This window comes from Polypterus senegalus, chromosome 1 (assembly GCF_016835505.1).
Source record: "Polypterus senegalus isolate Bchr_013 chromosome 1, ASM1683550v1, whole genome shotgun sequence".
Taxonomy (NCBI): domain Eukaryota; kingdom Metazoa; phylum Chordata; class Cladistia; order Polypteriformes; family Polypteridae; genus Polypterus; species Polypterus senegalus.
This window is the reverse complement of record NC_053154.1, coordinates 332,554,719-332,575,622: the sequence shown is the minus strand read 5'-3', so window position 1 is coordinate 332,575,622 and position 20,904 is coordinate 332,554,719. Positions and strand designations below refer to the sequence as shown.

Genomic DNA, 20,904 nt, shown 5'->3' with positions numbered 1-20,904 from the left:
TTCTCTATTGATGCCGGATTAATCTCCGGCTCTCTGTAACCGTAAATGGTGTGGGCAGGTGGAGAGTGCGTGGAGGGAATTACTCAATGGTGAACGCATCTTAGTGATTCAGTGATTAATGGCACATTTCCAGTATTAAAATCATAAAACAGGTTTGTGCACCTGTCATCCAAATGAATCCACTTATACAGTGGGGAGGACATGCAAATACCACACAGACCTTAATCATTCTGAGAATCAAACCTGAGCCCCTGGCGCTGTAAGGCTGAGCCACCACCCCACCTCTGTTAAAACTAAATAACACGATTACAACTAAACGTTTGTGTTTAATATTGGTCTGGCTGGTTTTTATTGTTTGATTGTACACTTTAAAGTCAGGGCTCCCATATAGAGGAGGTAGGTATTGGAAGGTGTGTCCAATAATATGCCCACACAAAAGTAAACCTGGTCAACAAAGACAGTGGGTATGTGCATAATGCTCAATACATTATCCATCCGTCCATCATCCAGGGGTGTGCTGGAGCCAATCCCAGCCAGCACAGGGCACAAAGCAGGAAACAAACCCTAGGCAGAGCGCCAGCCCACCGCAAGGCACACACACACACGCACACACACACACCAAGCTCACACTAGGGACAATTTAGAATCACCAGTGCACCTAACCTGCATGTCTTTGGACTGTGGGAGAAAATCCACGCAGACACGGGGAGAACATGCAAACTCCACGCAGGAAGGACCCAGGAAGCGAACTCAGATGGGTCTCCTAACTGCGAGGCAGCTGCGCCACCCACTGCGCCACAGTGCCACATAAATACATTATTTTAATAATAATGTTCATTATTCTAAGTAACAGTTTAGTCTTTTCACTCCATATATTCAGATACTAACTATTTTTTAGAGATGAATTTCTATTTTCTGATTCTGACTTTATGTCTTTAAATATAATATGCTACCGTGGCTGTCCGTTTGTCTGTCCAGCATTTTAAATCACTTGTCACTCACAAACCGTTTGAACTATTGACCTGACATTTGGCACACATATGCTACATGACCTCTACTGTTCGCTTTCAGGGTGATGATTGACCTCCAAAGTTATTCCTCTTTTTATTTTATTTTATTGTAGAATCAACTATTGGCAGCGGCCAGCAGGGCGGCCATGCAGCGCATGCATACGGGCAGTGTTCTCATTCCCTACCACCTTCGCCTTCGCTTCCCCTACCACTTCATATCTTGAATTATTCTTGAGGCAGATTGAAGACTTAAGTGCCATCTTAAGTGAAAAATGAAGGAAAACGTACTAAGTAATTGCAACACAAACACTGACTTTATCAGCTTTAACAAGAAAAGATGCAGACAAAAGAAGAGAAGTGGGCTGCTAGGGTGGAGAGAAGAAGAGCTGCTCAGGAAGCAGTAAGCACATCAACCTCTGAGCAAACGAATGATAAAACGTACAGAGAAAAAGGATGAGAACTAGGAATGCTCAAGTCAAGTGTGTTCACTGTACGTTATCGTTATAGCAGTGTGCCGTTACCGGTATTGAATATATTTGGCACCTCATAGTCTCTTTCTCACTTTCTCTTTCTCTCGCTCATTCTGTATACATACAAACATACAGCATGTATACAGTCTATTGGCCCATATGGGCGAGTGATTGAGTCTCATTATGAATTGATTTCCTATCCAGGATGGATTCCGCCTTTTGTCCATTGATGCTGGAGTTATGTCTGACTCTCTGTAACCGGGGCAGGTGGAGAGTGCATGGTTGGAATTACTGTACGGCAAACCCATCTTAGTGATTCTGTAATCAATGGCAAATTTGCAGTATTTAAATCATAAAACAGGTTTGTGCATCAATCATACAAATTAATCCACCTATACAGTGCGGAGGAGAAAGCATGCAAATACCATGCAGACTTGAGCCCCTGGCGCTGTACGGCCTGAACGGTCACTGTGAGCCACCACCCTGCCTGTGTTAAAACTAAAGAAGACAATTCAAACTAAATGTATATGTTTAGGGTGGCGCAGTGGGTAGTGCTGCTGCCTTGCAGTTAGGAGACCCGTCTGGGTTCGCTTCCCAGGTCCTCCCTGCGTGGGGTTTGCATGTTCTCCCCGTGTCTGCGTGGGTTTCCTCCCACAGTTCAAAGACACGCAGGTTAGGTGTATTGGTGATCCGAAATTGTCCCTAGTGTGTGTGCTCGGTGTGTGTGTGTGTGCCCTGCGGTGGGATGGCACCCTGCCCAGGGTTTGTTTCCTGCCTTGTGCCCTGTGTTGGCTGGGATTGGCTCCAGCAGACCCCAGTGACCCTGTAGTTAGGATATAGTGGGTTGGATAATGGGTGGATGGATGGATTCTGAGTTATCGAGTTTTTCTTGTTTTTTGTGTTTTTTTTTGTTTGCTTTTTTTTATTTGATATACTTTATTAATTACTGGGGGATATTGTCTTTTCTCATGACCTTTAGGGGAATGTGAGCAAAAAATGAATTTACATTATTTTATCAAAAGGTTGCAACATAACAAAATGTGTAAAAGGTGGGAGAGTCTGAATCGATTCTGAAGGTGCTGAAATGAACTTTGTGACGTCGTGTGTGGAGTTTGCTGTAATAACCCAACCATTGCCACCATTGTATTAGAGATTTCTAGTACTGGAGGATTTCTGGAGGGTGTAGATTTTAATTCCCACCAATTTCTTATTTAGATGCCAGTGTAGCTGCCGAAATAAGGTATGGTCAAGCACGGGTAAACGCATGCCGAAAGAAATCCCAAAGTCCAAAAGTTTGTTTTTAATATTTTTAGTGAAAGTAAAAAGCAAATAATCCACACAGGAATTAAAGAAAAAATAGTTACACACGTAGAATAAAAGGCAAAAAAAAAAGGAAAACGTGTATCTTGTCTTAAACTTAGCTTTTCTTGAGAAACTTTAGTTATTTCCGTACTTAAAAGTTCTTTACTTCTTCTTCTCTACTTAAAGATTCTTAAATTCTTATATACTTAAAGATTCTTAGCTTCCTCTTCTGTATGCTTTAAGCATACGGCAAAGCACGTGAATTAAGTGCTGTTTTCTTACATATTTACAGTACTTCACACACTCAAAAGGCCCGTAAGCCGATTGGCACATAGATATGTGCCCAGGCACAGTTTAAAACCTTATGCCTTCCATACCTTACTCAAGGCAAGGCTGTCACTAACTGAAGATTATTGTTTTAGTCAAAGTTGTTAGAAATGGCAGGAATATACCAATACAATACTGTTGACGGGGGTTATAGGAACCTCCCATAAATTATGCATTGTCATTTAATAAATATTCATAAATTTTATAGAACTAGGAAAATGGCTCTTACAGCCAGTTCTTTTTGTTTGCCCTCATTCTTCCTTGTCAAATCTTTCTAATATAACAAATTGAACTTTTTGAATAAACTTTCCAAATGTTTTGTCGATTGGAGCAGGTCCACTCTTTCTTCTTTCTCATTACTTTACAAATATTTTATTAAAGTGGGCTTTTATTGTAAATTGGAGCAAATTACTTACTGCTTTTCTTCTTATTTGTGTCTCATTGGAAGTTAATGAAGAAAAAGGACAATTAAAAGTGTGAATACAGCAGTTTTAAGACTAAAAAACTAAATAAGTATGCCGCAGTAGCACCACCATTTGGTTTTTAATTAGGAAAGCCAATTCCAGTTCTAATTAGGAAATTGACTGAGTTTGAAGACCCAAGATTGAGAATCCCAGCACAAGAATAATACTGTGAATTAGAAAGGCAGCAGCAGATTCCATTTCTTTTTTGTGTATTACTGATTATTTTCTTTTCTTTTCATTTTTGTTGCTAACAGCAAGGAAAATTAGCCAAAGAGCTTGATTTTGTAAGTCATCACATAAGAACGAAATTGGATGAATTAAAAAGGCAGGAAGTAAGCAGATTACGGACCCTGATTAAAGCTAAACATGAAATGCAAAATGGAAATGGTAAGTTGTTTTTTTTTTTTGTTTTTTTTTTGTACGTTAGATGTCTTGGAGAAGGTTAAATTCTAGCATTAGCTCCAAATATCCTAGGCATCTGCTCACAGACAGAAAGGTCAGAAAAGGCAAAGCAACTGAATTTCACATTGAATATCTGAATTTCCTGCTCTAAAATGTCTATAATGTCCTCGATTGTCCGGGTTTGTTTGAAAACACTAGGAAGTCCGGGTTTGTGTGCCAGTGCTAAATGAAGGATCGTTGCTTTTTTGCAGCTCACAGAGTTTTCTTTGTAGTAGAAAACTAAGCCCCTTAAAATAATTGGATGAATTAGGTAATCATCTTAACGTCCAAGACAGACATGGATGTTGTGCCCAAGCCAGTTAGTTTCAGGTGTCGTCACCCAGTAACTGACTGACTTGTGCCACCTCCATTTGTTACGTTGTGCTGTTTGTTGGGAGATGATGGGTTTATAACTACCTTAGTGACGGTCAATGGTTTGTCTACAGCTTATCCGGGTGACAGTGGGCAACCCAACCATTATTTATCATCGTAAGAGATGGAAAATGAGGATGCCGAAGCAACCACTAGAGACTAACTTATATGGCATATTGAAGAGAAAATGGCATGAAAGGCTCGTTCAGGTTCAGCAGTGCTGTGGAGCACAATGGGAGGTCCGGTGCCTCAGCATTACCATACAGACATACCAACAGACATCAAGTCAGCTGTATCTCTGCAGACACGGCTGCTTTTATAGCTTTGTCCAGATATTATTTAAGAAGCCTCTAGTAAAAATGAATTGTGTTTTGACTAAATATGACCGGTGATCTCAATTTGTTATGAGATTTGACTGAGCTGTGCAGTCACAAGCATGTGAAGTGGCTAGCAGATCATGTTAGAGAGACAGACCGATAGACAGACAGATAGATGGATGGATAGACTGATAGTTTTATTTGTCCCCAGGGGCAAATTTGGCTTTTTACACAAGCTCTTTAAATGAACAAATAAATAAACACACACCCACACTTTGGTCTGAACACACACCAGAATGACTATGAAAAAAGGTGTGGCATATCCTCTGAAAGTGATTGCACTTGAGACGCATTACCTTTGATACCGTGTGGTAAATGTTAATCAGAAACTCCAAAGTGCACATTTTTAACACACATTTCCAAGCGTAATGGCAGTGGGCATGTGATCAACTGAAAGATAAATTAAACAGAGGTGACAGCCATATAGTAGGACACTGGAGGGTGAATATGCAACGGTATGCAGTGAACTCATATGCACCTGACATGTTCGGGATGTGAATGATAGGGAACACTCATCACTGCATGACCTCTCCAGAGCTGCTTGTCTTCCTCTGTGCAGTCACCCAGAAGAAAAGGCCCCTTTTAGAAATGATGCATCATTTTCATGTTATCATCTAGTTATCAGATAACCACCATTCTGCTCGCAGCTATATTTGGTAGTTTTCATTGCAAATGTGGTGGTGCACAACTGTAGCTCTTGCTGACTCTTCACGGTGATTTTTCACAGAAATCCATCCTTTCTGCCCAGTGACAGAAGTGCCTGACTCAAACACACACTTGGGGTATTTATTGTTACTTCTGTGTCCCTTGAAAATTTTCTGTGTGAAATGCAAACTAACTAACTGGAGATTGAAGCAAAGTAACTAACCACCTCCTGATTCTGAACAAAACAAACGGGCTAGGAGTGTAGAGAGGCCTTTTGGTTTGTCTCCGGGTCCATTTTAGAAGTCATGCCCTGCTCAGTCCACTCTCAGTACATTTTGATGGCTTGTTAATGGTAACAGATTATGACGGCTACCCCAGATCACAATAAATAATTTTATAGACCATATGCCACCACCTGTTATAGCAAAGGGCTATGACAAAGTAGTGAGGGAGAGCCCTGCTTAATTAAAACATTAAATGTAACAGGTGGGAATTAGTCTGAGTTCTTGCTTAAAAGGTAAGTTAAGTGCAACTTACACCACAGCCTGTGTTGTTGTTTGTTACTTGATTGTCAGTATTTCATTTCTTAGAAATCATTTCAGCCCCAACTCACCACTGCCATCTTCTTAGCGCTATGGGCTAATGTTGTCCAATGTGATAAACTTGACTTACACTATGAAGTACCTGTGTACCAAATTTCATTTATGATTTGTAAACCTTTATTAATATTTTTTTTCCTGAGCTAAGTACATTTTTGTCAGACTTGCTTTCCACCTTCTCTGAGGTTTTGAATGCCAGAAAATCTTCTGGAATTATTTGCACGTTTTGTAAAGTCTGCAAAAGCATTTTATTTGTAATTGGTGCCACCATTTTGATGAACAGTTGCTATCATGTGACGACCCATTACTAAAAGGTGTGGTCATGGAGGTTGCATGTAATGACATCATTAACGTAACCATATAAAGATCAGTGTCATGGACAACATGTTGTCCAAGGTTGTGGATTTAATTTACCAAACCTATAGATCCTTTCTGTAACTAACTTCTTGATGTGATTTTTGACTTTTGAGTAGCATTTTGGGTTTGATGAAAGATTCATTTTGAACACCTGCCTTTTTGACTTTAGCTTGACTTTTCACTACACCATTTTATTTTTCGGTCCTTAAAACCTTAATTAACTGACTTTGGGCCTGTTACTTGATAACCAAAGCTGTACATAAAGAACAAACAAACATAAATTGTATGTTAAAAATGTACAGATCAGCTGTCTTGTACCCTACTGTGTATTGTGTTGATTTTCATGCCCTTTAGCACTGACTGTCGAAGATGGTTTTTGAATTTATCTTCTTACCTTTCAGATGTAGCTATGGACCATCAGGCTCTTCTGAAACAGTTTGAATATTTAAATCACATGAACCCACATACTTTCGAAACAGATGATTTGGATAAGTTGATTAAGACAGTAAGTAACTGGCTTATTTCTATTAATTAATTGTAAATTGTTACAATTAGGAGGTTTAGATTGATGATATGCTTTTTCTATAGTGGTTCCTTTAGCTTTTCGGTTATATAAAAGTTCTTTTCATATTATTGAGTAATGAATTCTTTTTTGTGTAGGCAACTAAAGACCTTGAAAACTTTGATAAGGAGCGTCATGAGGAGTTTAAAAGGTACGAGATGATGAAGGAGCACGAAAGGCGAGAATACTTAAAGACTTTGGATGAGGAAAAGAGACAGAAAGAAGAGGAGCATTATGAAGAAATGAAGAAAAAACACGCTGACCACCCAAAAGTGAACCATCCAGTAAGGAGTGACAGGCTCTTGTAGTGTTGTACGGGGAGTCGGTGACATGAGTACAATGTTGTTTGTAATATCTTTTTGGGATAAATTACCTTTTTGGCTAATGCTGTATCACAGTATTGTAATTACTGCATTTCTACAGGGAAGCCAAGATCAGCTCAAAGAAGTCTGGGAAGAGGCTGATGGGCTGGATCCAGTAGACTTTGATCCAAAGACATTCTTTAAATTACACGGTAAACTTTCCAGTTTTAGGTTATTAGAATGTACACAACTTTTATTTATAAGGCTACTGTGGTAATGTGGAGAGAAATGAGCACAAGAACTGAGAGGATTTGCTGATAATTAACTGTATTTGGAGGGCTCTACCATTATAGAGTCAATATTTAAGTAGAGAACAAAAACTCACTACAATATGACGGAGGTTCTGCTCCTCCAGTATGACAACTCTGAAAATATACATGGAATGAGTAAGGTGGTTTGGTTATTGTGGAGAGAAAGGGACAAAGGGAATGATTTGGTGGAGATGCACCGCACCAAAAGTGGAGGGGATGAGGCCCAGAGAGCCTCAGATGGCTGGAGGTGGTGTTGGGTGACATGAGAAAAGTGGGTATCACCCTATAGGATGCCCAGGACCATAGGGAGAAAAAAGGTTTGGAAGGACAACTGGCTAAGCTGAGTAAACCTGGAAAATGGCTGTTAAACTGGTAACTATTTAGAACACATTTCATGTTATCCTCTTTAATAAAACCCCTGTGTGCGTCCAGGTGTCTGTGTGTGTGTGTGTGTGTGTGTGTGTGTGTGTGTGTGTGTCTTCTGGTGAAGTGCGCATGCGTGGGGCCACACGGCACGTGTTCTGTCTCTTCATTCCCTGTGCAGAGACAGAGAGAGACAGAGACACACACACAGGTGCGTACGCGAGAGAGAAACACACACACACACACACACACACACACAGCGGGTCGTAAGGCTATAGCACGAATTCTTGCAGTGTTAGTTTTCTCTGTTATTCAATGTTTTTACATTTAGTTTACTATTACGGTGTGCATTCTATGGTGTAATTAACTATTTTTGTGCTTAAAAACTTAAAAAAATATATATATTTACATACAGTTCGTACAGTCTTGAACGGATTAATTCTATTTACATACAGTCCTATGGGGGAAATTACTTCGGTTCATGACCAAATCAGGTTACGACCAGTGTTTTGCAACGATTTATGGTTGTGAACCGAGGTTCCACTGTATTACTGTCAGACCAAATTACAGGCATTTTACGGAAATACAAACCAGTATTACTGCGAGAGAAAATTAAAGGCACACAATACAGTGACGCATATTACAGCCACATACAAGGTCCCATGCCATTTAATGTAGACTGTTCCTACTAATGTTCATGCACTACTGTTCTAGCGCCTGTTATTGTAACGGGCTTAATGTCTAGTACTTAAATAAATTGCTTAATGTTCTGATTCAGTAATGTTAGTTTTCCATGTGTTTAGAAAATGTGATTGTCTTACATTTCTGATGTTTAAATGTGTGAAGTCGATAACCTTCTAGAAGCAGTAGAGACTATCAAGGAGGCATTTGGAAATTGAAGAGAGAGAAGTGCTGCATAGATTAAACAGGCTAAAATGTAAGAAATCGCCAGGGGCCTCCTGCATGACATCGTGCGTAGAATTCACACTATAACATGGCGTGCGGACAAAAGCAGAAATGTGCTTATGCACAAAAAAATCCAGATGCATAAACGGCAACTTCCATGTTCTTCAGCCTTACTTGGGGCTTGTGCACAGTTTTGGTCTCCATGTTCCAAATAAGACACTGCAGCAACCAAGAAAGTCTAGAGAAGAATCACTAGACTGTTTAAAGGAGCTACAAATTAGGAGGAAAGACTGAAGGAGCTGAACCTTTTCAGTGTAAGCTGACAAAGATTAAGAGGTGACCTCATTAAAATTATGAACAGAGTTGGTACAGTGGATCCAAGTTATAACTGTAGATTAAGATGATCAACAAGAGTGCAGGGGCATTGATGGAAACTTGTTAGCTGTAAATTTTGTACAGATGTTACGGAGGTTTTCTTCATACAGTGAACCATAGACCAAGTAATGTGGTAGACTTTAGGGGTCCTTCAAATCTTGACCTTGTGTTATTTTATAGAAATTAAATGAATAGAATCAGTGAGCTTGTTGGGATGGTTGGCCTGTTCTCATTAAAATGATTCAAATGCTCTATTGTTACTAAGGTTTGGTTTTCTTATTTAAACTCCTTGGCTTGGAATTTTATGTAGTGATTTTATGTAGTTACTTTTAAACCCAAGTCAGGCTCTGGGTGACGTGTAATGATGTGCTTTATAGAGTTAACTCAGGACAGTATTCTGCTGCCACTTTATGATAACCCAGAGTTAACTCATCAATGTTTGTGAGTGGGGTGGAACCTTTACTGAAAAACACAATGGCAAATAAAATGCTGTAAAGGCTGCTTTACAACCAACTAGTGATGAAGATGGGAATTGGTCATCACACATTGATACTGAAAGTGAAACTGTTGCATGATATATGGTACTGTCTAACTGAACCGCTGTGATATGCCTGGTGAATGAGGCTGCTTGAAGCTTCACTTTGGGTCATCAGTAGCTGCGTGTCAATAAAAGCAAAATGAATGCGATCAAGTAGGAGGACAAGAAAGACGATAGACCCCCTAAGCACTGTTCACAATGTAGCAGCTGTCAATTTTCATGCCAGAGGAAATGTGGAAGTCGCTAAGCCTTGCGCTGTGGTAGCCTGCAGTAACGCAAGAAGCACATCGACCTTGCAGGTCAGGCACTGACTTTCTGCCATCTCCAAAGCACAAACAGGAGAAATATAAGAAAAGTGCATCAAGAAACACACTTCTAATATCTTGATTGCAACATCAGCCTGTGCGTTGGTTGCTGTTTCCACTCGGCCCTCAACAGACCTTTTCTACTGGATTTATGTTAATGTTTTGCTATTTACATGTTCCTGTTAACATATTTTTTCTTTTTGAAAAATAATCATTTTTGCCTCGTTTTTCCGGGGATAAACTTAACGCTAAGGAAGTTATAAAATGACTTCTCTTATTAGAAAGAAAGAAAAAGGTGCCACTGAAATTCACCTTTTTTCTTCCCAGATTCCAATGGAGACGGCTATCTCGATGAACAGGAGTTAGAAGCGTTGTTTACAAAAGAGGTAACTTTTTTTTTTTTGATTCTACACAAAACCACACACATTTACTGTTTGATTGTTACTGGAAGAACTACCTTTAGGTTTGTATCTTTTTGATCAAATTTCTCATTATGTGGGATAAAAGAGCATTTGTTGCAGAAGGAAGGACTGACGCTTGTGTAGGCTGGCGGTGACCATTACATGTACATCAGTGATGTGAAATTGTCACAAGAGGGTCCTATTTAAATGCTTGCTTTTGGGGAGAGCCAGGCCCATGTCTTTGGCACTAAATGTAACCCTTTGATGCCTTTGTCTTTAATTTTGAACTCTGCAGATGAACGTGAATTGCCACATCTTTATATATAATACGCTACCAGGATTTTAAATCACCTGTAGCTCTCAAACCGTTTGACCTATTGGCCTGAAATTTGGTACACATATACTACATGATGTCTACTGTCTGCTTTCAGGGTGATGATTGACCTCCTAGGTTATTCATCTTTTTATTTTTATTTTATTTTATTATAGAATCAACTCTCTGCAGCAGCCAGCAGGGCATGCGTACGGGCACCGTTCTCAAACCAACTGCCTTCGCCATCACTTCCCCTACCTCATATTTTAAGTCATTCTTGAGGCAGATTGAAGACTTAAGTGCCAACTTAAGTGAAAAATTAAAGAAAACGTACTAAGTTAGTGAGTGGAGAAAACATGCAGCCCACAACGCAACAAGTGCATCAACCACTGAGCAAGCGAATGGTAAACGTGCAGAGAGAGCATGAAAGCTATGAATGCTCAAGTCAAGTGTATTCACTGCACATTAACGTGCAGTGCGCCGTCACTGGTTCTGTTATATTACATGTAGTATTTACTGAGGAAATGCACTGTATGATTTAGAGTTTTCTTTTTATGCAACTCTTCAATTCCACCGGGAAGTAATCAACATTAATTTTATTTTCATTTTTTCATTTTTATTACTATTTCATTTAATATTGTTTCTTTGTATCAGTATACTGCTGCTGGATTATGTGAATTTCCCCTTGGGATTAATAAAGTATCTATCTATCTATCTATCTATCGATCTATCTATCTATCTATTTCGTGGTGTGCATCTTAATAAAAAGAGACACATCTGTGACAGTGTCAGTCTGGCTCCATGCCTCTTGAACCCAACACCATCGATAACGTAACTGGATGAGCATGGCAAAATGGGACAAAACACTCCAGGCAACAGTGCTTTTATTAAACAATAAAAAAAAATCAAAATAGTTAGTGTCCATTAAAGTTCAGTGCTTCCAAAAAGGTTAAATTCATAATTCATGTAAAAAAAAGACAAAAATTGGTGTCACAGCAGGTGGGTCTTTGCTCTTCTTCCAACTTGGGCGAGTCCAATACAACACCCGCTTCATCTCCCCAGCTCACCCATAGCCCTCGCAGCTGGCGGAGACACTTGTGGCCACGGTCATCTCCTCCTGACCCCTGTCTTGGCTGCCTCCATCAGCGACTGTCAGACCACTCAGGGTTGGTTGTCCTCCTGTCTTCCTTCACGCACACCCGGTCATCCCTCAGATCCCTAGGGAGGACGCCACCTCGATCATACCCGCTCTTCAAAGAGTAGTTAGTGGGCACGATCCATCCCTAGAGCACCAAACCCATGCCCTTATGAGGAGCAAATGACTGTGCTGCTTTTCTCCATACTGGCTGGCTCAATCTGCCTCTCCACCCGCTGCTGTTCTCACGGCTCTTTTGCCCTGTTTTTTTCCTGTTCTCTCCCTTTTTACCTGTGCTGGCCCGTACTTATACGGCTCCGTGGGTGCAACATCTCAGTCACGCACCGCAGGAAGCTGATGAAACAACTGAGAAAGATCGCACCCTCATGTGCAGGTACGTCTCGCCCCAATTACTTCACCAACTCCTCACAACTGCATGAATGCGCCCATGGAGACAGACAACAGATTATTTAATAAAACAGCCATTGTTTCTGAGCCGTGGATCTGCTTTACCACAGTCTCAATCTGGTTGTTATATCTCTATCATTCCAACTGATGATGCATCTCAGATATTTCAAAATGTTGTATCAAATTTAATATCCAATTTAATAACAGAGACTCATGCATTGCTTGGTGCACTACAAACAATTACACTGAGGTCTACAATGATTAATTAGACTTCAACCCGTCTTAGCCGGGTGGGTAGCACAGCTAATACTGTATAATGTCCAGTGGCGTAGGAAGGCAGGTGCGGTGGGTGTGGCCCGCACCGGGTACCAGCTCTGAGGGGGTGACAAAAAATTGACGGTTTTGTATTAATGCGCTTTTTTTGTTACATAAAATAACATGTCAAATAATTTACATGAGCTTTAACAATCCTTAATTGCAGCAAATTGCGGATGAAAGATGGTACAGTATATCAGATCGGTTTGCAGTCTTCGAGCCCAGCATTCTGATTGAAACCACAAAAACTGAACTTTCCAAGTTTGTACAAAGTTTGGTTGAAAATTACGATGAGCTTTCTGCAGACGGTATCCTTACAGAAATTCCACGCCTAAGAAGATTTCTAAAAGCTGCCAAAGTTCCAAAAGAAGAGTCTCTTGGTTGGACTACCCTGAGATTGTTAAGAGTTTGTGGTTGAATATGAACTTTTAGACTCTGTTCCCAATCTCACTTTAGCATTAAGATTTTTCTTAACTTTGTGTTTCTGATGCATCACGTGAGAGGAGTTTTTCGAAACTCAAACTAATCAAGAATTATCTCAGACTGACTATGAACCAAGCACAACTCTGTAGCTTAGCCATTTTGTCAATTGAAAATAGTGTAGCTGAAGGTATCGATTTTGATGACGCAATTTCAAAATTTGCAGAACAAAAAGTTAGAAAGAAGAGATTCTAAGTATCGTGTTAAAGTACAGTTTGTTGGATTAGAGCCTAGAAAATGAAACAATTGAGTTTTCATTGAATTGTATTATAATAATAATAAAGTTATGCACTAGGTACTATCACTATGAAAAAAGATTTCTTAAATTGTACATTAAACTGGCTTATTAATAAAAAGGCATTTTACTTTTTTTTTATTCATAAAAAATTGTTCACAAAATAATTAACATTATGCCCTCTTTACTTAACCAATTGAATAAAAAAATTGCTTTCTCAATAAATTTCATTTTATATTTTGGTGGACATGGGGGTGACAAGTTGAAACTCCAGACCTTGCTACGCCACTAATAATGTCGTATCTTGTTTGGTCTAGATGTGAGAAATGATTTGAAGATTTACAAACTCTGGCATAACAAGCACATTCCATGGCTGCAAAAATGGATTTGATTTTTACTCCCTTGTAAATGAAAGTTTTCGTGAGGGGTAAAAGCACCGGCTCGTACTCCAAAAAGCTATTCTCTTTCTCTTAAACCTTCAACCTGATCTAACCACCTCAGGCTCCTTTTAACTTATCGTTAGCACAGGTGCCTTGATTCCGCCCTACGGAGAAAACTGGCTGCACCAATCCCACCTGCATGTGCATGTGAATTGACCAGTTTCTCCATTAAAGACCCCGGGAACACTTGGCTACACTACCATGCGCACCCACTCCCACTGAGCCTGAGCGCACTATTTTTATTTTAAAAGCCACACCACAAATGTCTATGCGCTTCATCAAACAGTTTCTGAGTTACAAGTTACAATAACTTTTCCCACCTCCTTAGCTATATTGTGTTATTTTGGCACTAGTTAGATTTTTCGTTTTTGGGTTATGATTTGTCGCTCTGTACTTTGTCCGTGATTCTGGGTGCACATCCTGAGCTCTGTATCTTTAATATTATTCTCCCTGGTTATGAACCCGTGCTAATGTTCGGACCTGTCTGTGCCATCCCTTGATTCCTTTCTTTCTCTAAACTGCTGTCGTCTTGTACAAGCAGTACAAACTTGTAATAAGTTTTTACCTTTCCAGCTTTTTACTTTCTCACTTGGACAATGGCAGGTAACTCGGTGAGTGTGGTTGGAAACTTGTTAAGGGCAGATATCATGCAAATGTTAGAAAGCTTTTCTTCATGCAACAAATCACAGACACATGGAATAAGTAGCTTGATTAAAAGTAGGACTTTAGGGACCTTCAAATCTGAAGTTGATGTTATTGTAGACAATCTTGGTGAATAGGATGGTCAAGCGTGAATGGTCTGTTCTTATCACAAGTTTAATCTTAAAGAGAGTGTAGGCCATTTAATCCAAGTGAGACAGACAGTGGGTTATTGTTAATCTTTCATTTATTTATTTATTTATTTGCAACAGCTCGAGAAGATGTATGATCCCAATAATGAGGAAGACGACATGGTGGAGATGGAGGAAGAGCGGCTGAGGATGCGAGAGCACGTGATGAATGAGGTATAACATTCGTTAAATAAGAGTGGAATGCTCACAGATTGTATGCTTCAGTTTGAACTGTGGTTTTTGATTCACATTTAGATTTTTAATTTTCCTCAGATGAAGAAAAAGGAGACAGTCTTCCTGTCGGATAAGTAGCTGAAAACATTGAAATCAGCTTGCAATCGTATTTTTATTTAATAAACATTTTTTTAGACTTGTCTAAAGGGCAATTTTTGCTCATATAAAACAGTCCACCAATATTCATAGAGATTTCAAAGTTAGTATCCAAGTAGAAGGTGAGCAGAACACAGTGGATGTGAACAACAGAAACCACAAAGTAACTACTCTTTATTATATAATGGTAAAGAATAATATTTTGTTCAGTGTGGCCTTTGCTGTAATCTTTGAAAGTACTTTGAGACTAAAATCTCTCAGTTTGTGGTCTCTGCGTTGCAGCCATTTTTTTTATCAAGTTCAACTGCTATAGGCGTGTTAGTCTTTAGATATGTAACTTACAAGCTTTCAATGAACTGTAGCTGATAGTAGGCTGAGACAGAACAGGAAGTGAAGACAATGAACTAATCTCATTGCAGACGCTTGCTGAAATCAGTTTGCTAAATTAACACTCAAATATTGATTTCAAAACTGTGTCTTTTTGCAAATTCCTGAGCATTTAGTATCTCTGAGTATTTTCTACTTCAGGCACCTGTGCTGCTTTTTCCAGTTATTGCAATGAGTGACGACCAGCCTGTTCACATTATTCACACAGTTCTATGCTATTACTACATAAGGGTGGATTTCCTGTTTCAGAGCATCCACTAGCAGCCATCTCACATCTGTGAAGCTGTACACACACACACACACACACACACACACACACACACACACACACACACACACGTAAAGGACTGTATAGAGAAAAGAGGGCAAATTGGATCTAACCAAGGTAGGAAAAAAAAGCAGAAATCCTAAATGGAGGGAGGAGGACATTAGAATTGACAAGCAGATGCCTTGCAGGTCCTGGCCTTGTTAGATTCAGTTTGCCTTGTACTCACAAAACAGCAGTGGACCTCTTTGTATGAAATCGTCCCTTTCTTGGAAATCTGTCACATGGAATGACCTCATTTCTCAAAATAACAACATACAGTATATCTTTGAAAAATCTTTTCTGTTTTGGCCATTTTTGAACTTTAGGAATGCCATTTATCTTGCAACCCAAGTAAAGACAATTGACTTGTTTTATTGAGATAAACAGCAGGCATCAGTGATTTCAAACACAGCGACAAAGGTTTGTCTAATAACAAATCAATATTTAAACATGATCAACTAAAGATGAGCTAAGAGAGATTTCTGTTAAGACACTGACTGCAGAACATGGGGTTTTAGGTGAGTTGTAGGTGAGTAAGAAATCATAAATCGGTTGTTTCTAACAGTAGTAGCTGTTTGCATCATTAGTGATATCTGGGCTGTATGTTTAACTCAGTTTAATGGTTCCTTGATAAAAATAAAGTATGAACTTCTTTCCAATAAGGTACATTTTTTGGGTGATGCCAAATTTGCAACACTAATATATAAGTTTTAAAATATGTATGTTTATTATTCCACCAAGGTGCTTTCAGAAAATGACCGTTTGTCTGATTAACTCTTTGAGGGCTGAATATTTTTTCCAAAGAAAGCACACAATGCACTGGTTTCAGACATAAATCAACATAAAATGTCTGTTGCTACATGCTGTGGCTGCTGTTCAGCATCTCTGGCAGCAGTGGCTGCATAGGGGTGGCTCGATGGCCAACAGGAATGCACAGCAGGCCGGCTACATGTCTATCTTTGCACAGCAGGTGGGTGACGGTGGCAGTCGCAGTGTGACGCAATAAGGTTTGTTGCTCTTCTCATCATAAGTGGTAGTCCTCCTAGGTGAACGCTGCTGTAGACGTACGTATCTGTTACACGAACGTGTTCAGCACCACAACTAGTTGGGGACCAATAGGCTGATGATGGTACCTCACTTTCGTTTTCTGTCTCCAGATCACTTGCATCAAACTCAGAGTCCGAAAAGTCAGAGTACAATTCAGCGATCATATGTAAAATGTCCACGGAGTATTTTTGCTTTGCACATTTGCTTTAGCTCGCCAGATGTCGCTGCTATTTTAGAGGCTATTTGCTCTACACTACTTCAGCACATGCAGGGAATTCATTGTAAGCTACGTAAATTTCCTTCAAGCAAAGAGAGTCGAACTAAAACATAAGGGCGAGTTTTGTCACAGTTTATAGCCGATTACCGTCCTCTACCCCTGAATTTCGACAAAAGTCAACATCAGCCCTGAAAGAGTTAAGGAGTGTCTGTTCTGGTTGTGTGTACGCACACAGGCCCACTCCCTATTGTCCCCATTGTGAATCACTTTGTATCTTTAACACAGAAATTATTTTTTTCTGTATACTACCGTTCAAAGGTTTTGACATGAGTTAGTACCCTTTGTTATCAAGATACCATTAAATTGATTTAAAAATGCTTTAGAGTCCCAATTATCCGCGCCTCTTTACTGAGGTGTTGCATTATCCTTGGTGAACCTGTAATGCATCACTTTTCTTATAGTTCATAAAGGTTTGCTGTGAATACTGTGTCGAGCTTTACCTTTAAGCTCGACTGTACTTAGTGAGCCTGCAAGTAAGGAGCTAGCGACTGTGGGAATGTGGGCATCACTCACTCACTCACCCCTCGGCTATTGTCAGTGTGTCACCAGCTTAGACCGCGTACGCATGCACTACTAAGTGTTTCGTCTACTTAGGATTTTTGTGTTTTTACATTTCAAAGTGCTATGGTGAACTATCGGTGGGAACTTCAAACCCACGTTCCCTAGCTCAGGGACGAGTGCTTTGCACCTTGGGTTAAATGAAGACCTTCAGCTGTCAGCTGTGCAGAGCACATCTCTAACCACTGTGAGTGATAAGCTTTCCTGGTGACGTCCACTGATCACTCTCTCTTTGCCTTCCCCACTTTCACTGTGTAGCATCGCCACTACACTCCACACGTCCACAGCGCTTATCCCACCCTTATTGCCAGTTGAATTGCTGTTGACTCACACCACAAAGCATCTCAGTTCAAAGATTCACTCTGTGGTGAACTGCTGGTGGTAATCTGTAAAACCACATTCTGTGGCGTTGTGGCATGAATTAAAAAGAGAGCTCCGTGAATCAGCTGTGCAGAGCTCATCTCTGACCACTTTGAGCGGTGTGATTCACCAGTGACATCAGCTGATCTCTCTCTTCCTGTCAGTCCCCACATTCCCTGTTCAGCATAATCACTACAGCGGCCATTTGTTTTATCCGAGTTTTCAGCTATCCAAGTTAGCATCGATCCACATTACCTCAGATAATCAGGGTGCTATTGTGTAGCCAAGGCATCACTAGTGTTTATGATGGCTATTACGGCTTGAAATTATTGATTTTTAATTTATTATTCACATATGCCCGATTTTTGTGGCAATTTCTTCAGGATCCTAATGTTCAAACTCCCTTATCCTATCCTTAGTTAATCATTTTAAATGTTAATTGGTTATTAGAGAAACCTTTGTAATTGCATTAGCACTGCTGACAGCTGTTATTCTGTTCACTTATGTTGTAAGGTACTTGCATTCTTAAAGGTCAGTTCTAGGTTCAAAAATGGCCAAAATGACATCTTTCTCAAGAAGCATGTCAGTCTGCTGTATTGGGTTTCTGCAGGATGGAGGTTTTCCCATGTGAGAGATTACCAAGAAACTGAAGATTTCATGCAGAGGTGTCTGTTACGGTCTTGAGAGAAGAGGGCAGGGTGGAAGCTGACCAGGAAAGAAGAAGAAGAAGGGAAAGGCTGAGATGCACAACTGTATAAGAGGATAAGGGCATCAGAAACTAGTGGGAGAAACAAAATCCTTACAGGTCCTCAGTTGTCTCCTTCACTAAATACACACCAAACACCAGTGTCTTCTGACCTGATTAGGTTATGTTGCATGTGTTTGTGTGGTTGTGAATTCTTAGAAAAACGGCAGTCCAGATGAAGTCCCAGTTTGCCAGTCCTGCACAGTGTAGCTGGCTCCAGTCTTTATGGACATCTTTTGCTTCTCACTGACTCAAGCTGTTGGTTCTTTTTGTTTTAAGGAGGCCAATTGATGAAAAAGATTAGGTGACCTTCAGTACAGATTATCAGGTTTGCAAGGCTGGTGGTGGCCAGTTTAAACCAAATGCCTGGCAGTTTAGACACGGTGCAACTTTCATTTCGTCATATGAGTTTCTCAGTCCCGTAGACAATAAATCTGCTAGTGTCAAGTAAATTAATTTTATATTAGAATTATATTATAACACAGCATTTAATACTTGGACTCTCTCCAAGTTGACCATCCAGCTGAAACGCATTCCTACACCTTTTTCTGTAGCTGCATTTTAGATTACCTGAGTGGCGAGATGCAGTTTGTAAAAATCAACTTGCATTATCACCATCACACATACTCTAGATATAAGCATAAAAATGTAAAACAAAAGCAATATTTATTAAAATAGAGTAATAGCAGTAGAAGACAATATAGCAAAGTCTGGAGAAATATATAGCATCATCCTTACAGTCACACTTTTAAGAAAAATAATTGGCAGTGTGAACAGTCTAGTGATTTGCTCTAAAAAGGGTAAGTGAAGATTCCTCAGCCCGGAGTGACACGCATGACACGGTAAGACCAATGGGCCAGTCCAGGCACTAACATGGCTCAGCCTTCTGACACATTCTTGGAAAAACCAGCCTCTTGTGAATGCAGTGTACCCTCTTGAATGTAAGCCTGCTTATAGGGAACCAAACACCTGTGGCGGGCGGCTGGGAGCTGTGCCCAGCCGGGATGCCTAGAAGGATCAGGAGAGGGACTTGCGCCTCCCCTGGACCATGAGAGGCCACCCGCTCTGGTTTGTATGGAGGCCTCGGCAACTGAGCATGGAAGCTCAACCCTATAGGGACCGGTGGTCACCGCCAGGGGGTGCCCAGAAGACTGTGAAGCCCTGGACATCAGCACTTCAGCGGAAGTATTTCCATGGACTCCCGGAGTGCTTCCGGGTGCTCATGCGGTACTTCCGCCACACCAGGAAGTGCTACAGGAAGCTAATCATTAGGCACCTGGAGCACGTCCGGGTGGACATTAAAGGGGGCTGCCTCCCTCCAGTCGTCAGCTGGAGTCGGGTGGAAGAGGACGAAGCTCGGAGGAGAGGAGTGGAGGTGGTGAAGGCTGGATATTGGAGAAGCCCAGAACTTGAGGGTGTGTGGTGCAGGGGCACTGGGTTGTGTGCGGGACTTGGACAATTGTAAATAGTATCGTAAATAAACGTGTTGTGAGTTTGAACCGTTGGTGTCTGCCTGTCTGTGCCAGGCCTGGTCTTTCCACACACCATTTAAACTTTGTAACTTGAAAGGAGAATTTTGAAATTGGCCCTAAATGTAACTGGAAGCTGGTATAGATATGTAAGAGCAGGAGTTACATGGCCAGAGTTAATATTTTAGTTGTCATTCATATATTTTGGAAACTGAACAATACAAACAGACTGTGAATAAAGCATTGCAGTAGTCAGTTGTACCTGAGTGAAGTTTCACTTGCCTTTGTATCTCAACCATCTTGTTTCTGTGCCAACAGGTTGATACAAATCGAGATCGGCTGGTTTCATTAGATGAGTTTATGATTTCAACTGGAAAGAAGGAATTTTTGGAACCTGACAGCTGGGAGGTTGGTCGATCATTTATTCCTTTTATTTACTTGTGTTTGCTTATGAGCGTTTATCTTTTGAAACATTGTTTTTGGTTTGTTTTTTTTAACCTGTTGTATTTTTGCTTTTGGCTGTGCCTCCATTTGCTCTCCTGCTTTATGTTTTATTTATTCCAACTTATATTTTTGTCTGTGATGATTTTAGTTTTCTTTATTATTGGTAAGGGTTTTAGTACATCTTTGGTTCTCTATAATTAGACACTGGAGCAACAGCCTGCCTTTACAGAGGAAGAGTTGAAAGAATTTGAAAAGCATATTTCTAATCAAGAGCAAGAGCTGAGCAAGAAGTCTGAGGAACTCCTTAAGCAAAAAGAAGAACTTGAACGACAACAGCAGCAGCTCAATGCCCAGAAACTGGAGCTTCAGCAGGTGTGTTTCAAGGAATGATGATCGA

The 20,904-nt window shown here is 40.3% G+C and overlaps 1 protein-coding gene across 1 annotated transcript in view; it reads left to right on the top strand.

Annotated features, from left to right (window-relative positions):
- The window catches only part of nucb2a (nucleobindin 2a), an 82,231-nt gene that overhangs the window by 51,712 nt on the left and 9,615 nt on the right, over positions 1–20,904 (top strand). The window contains exons 4-11 of the mRNA XM_039738598.1: positions 3,828–3,960; positions 6,766–6,869; positions 7,025–7,210; positions 7,350–7,440; positions 10,354–10,412; positions 14,665–14,757; positions 20,382–20,471; positions 20,709–20,879. Of these exons, the coding sequence (XP_039594532.1) occupies positions 3,828–3,960; positions 6,766–6,869; positions 7,025–7,210; positions 7,350–7,440; positions 10,354–10,412; positions 14,665–14,757; positions 20,382–20,471; positions 20,709–20,879 (927 nt within the window). The remainder of the gene's footprint in view (positions 1–3,827; positions 3,961–6,765; positions 6,870–7,024; positions 7,211–7,349; positions 7,441–10,353; positions 10,413–14,664; positions 14,758–20,381; positions 20,472–20,708; positions 20,880–20,904) is intronic.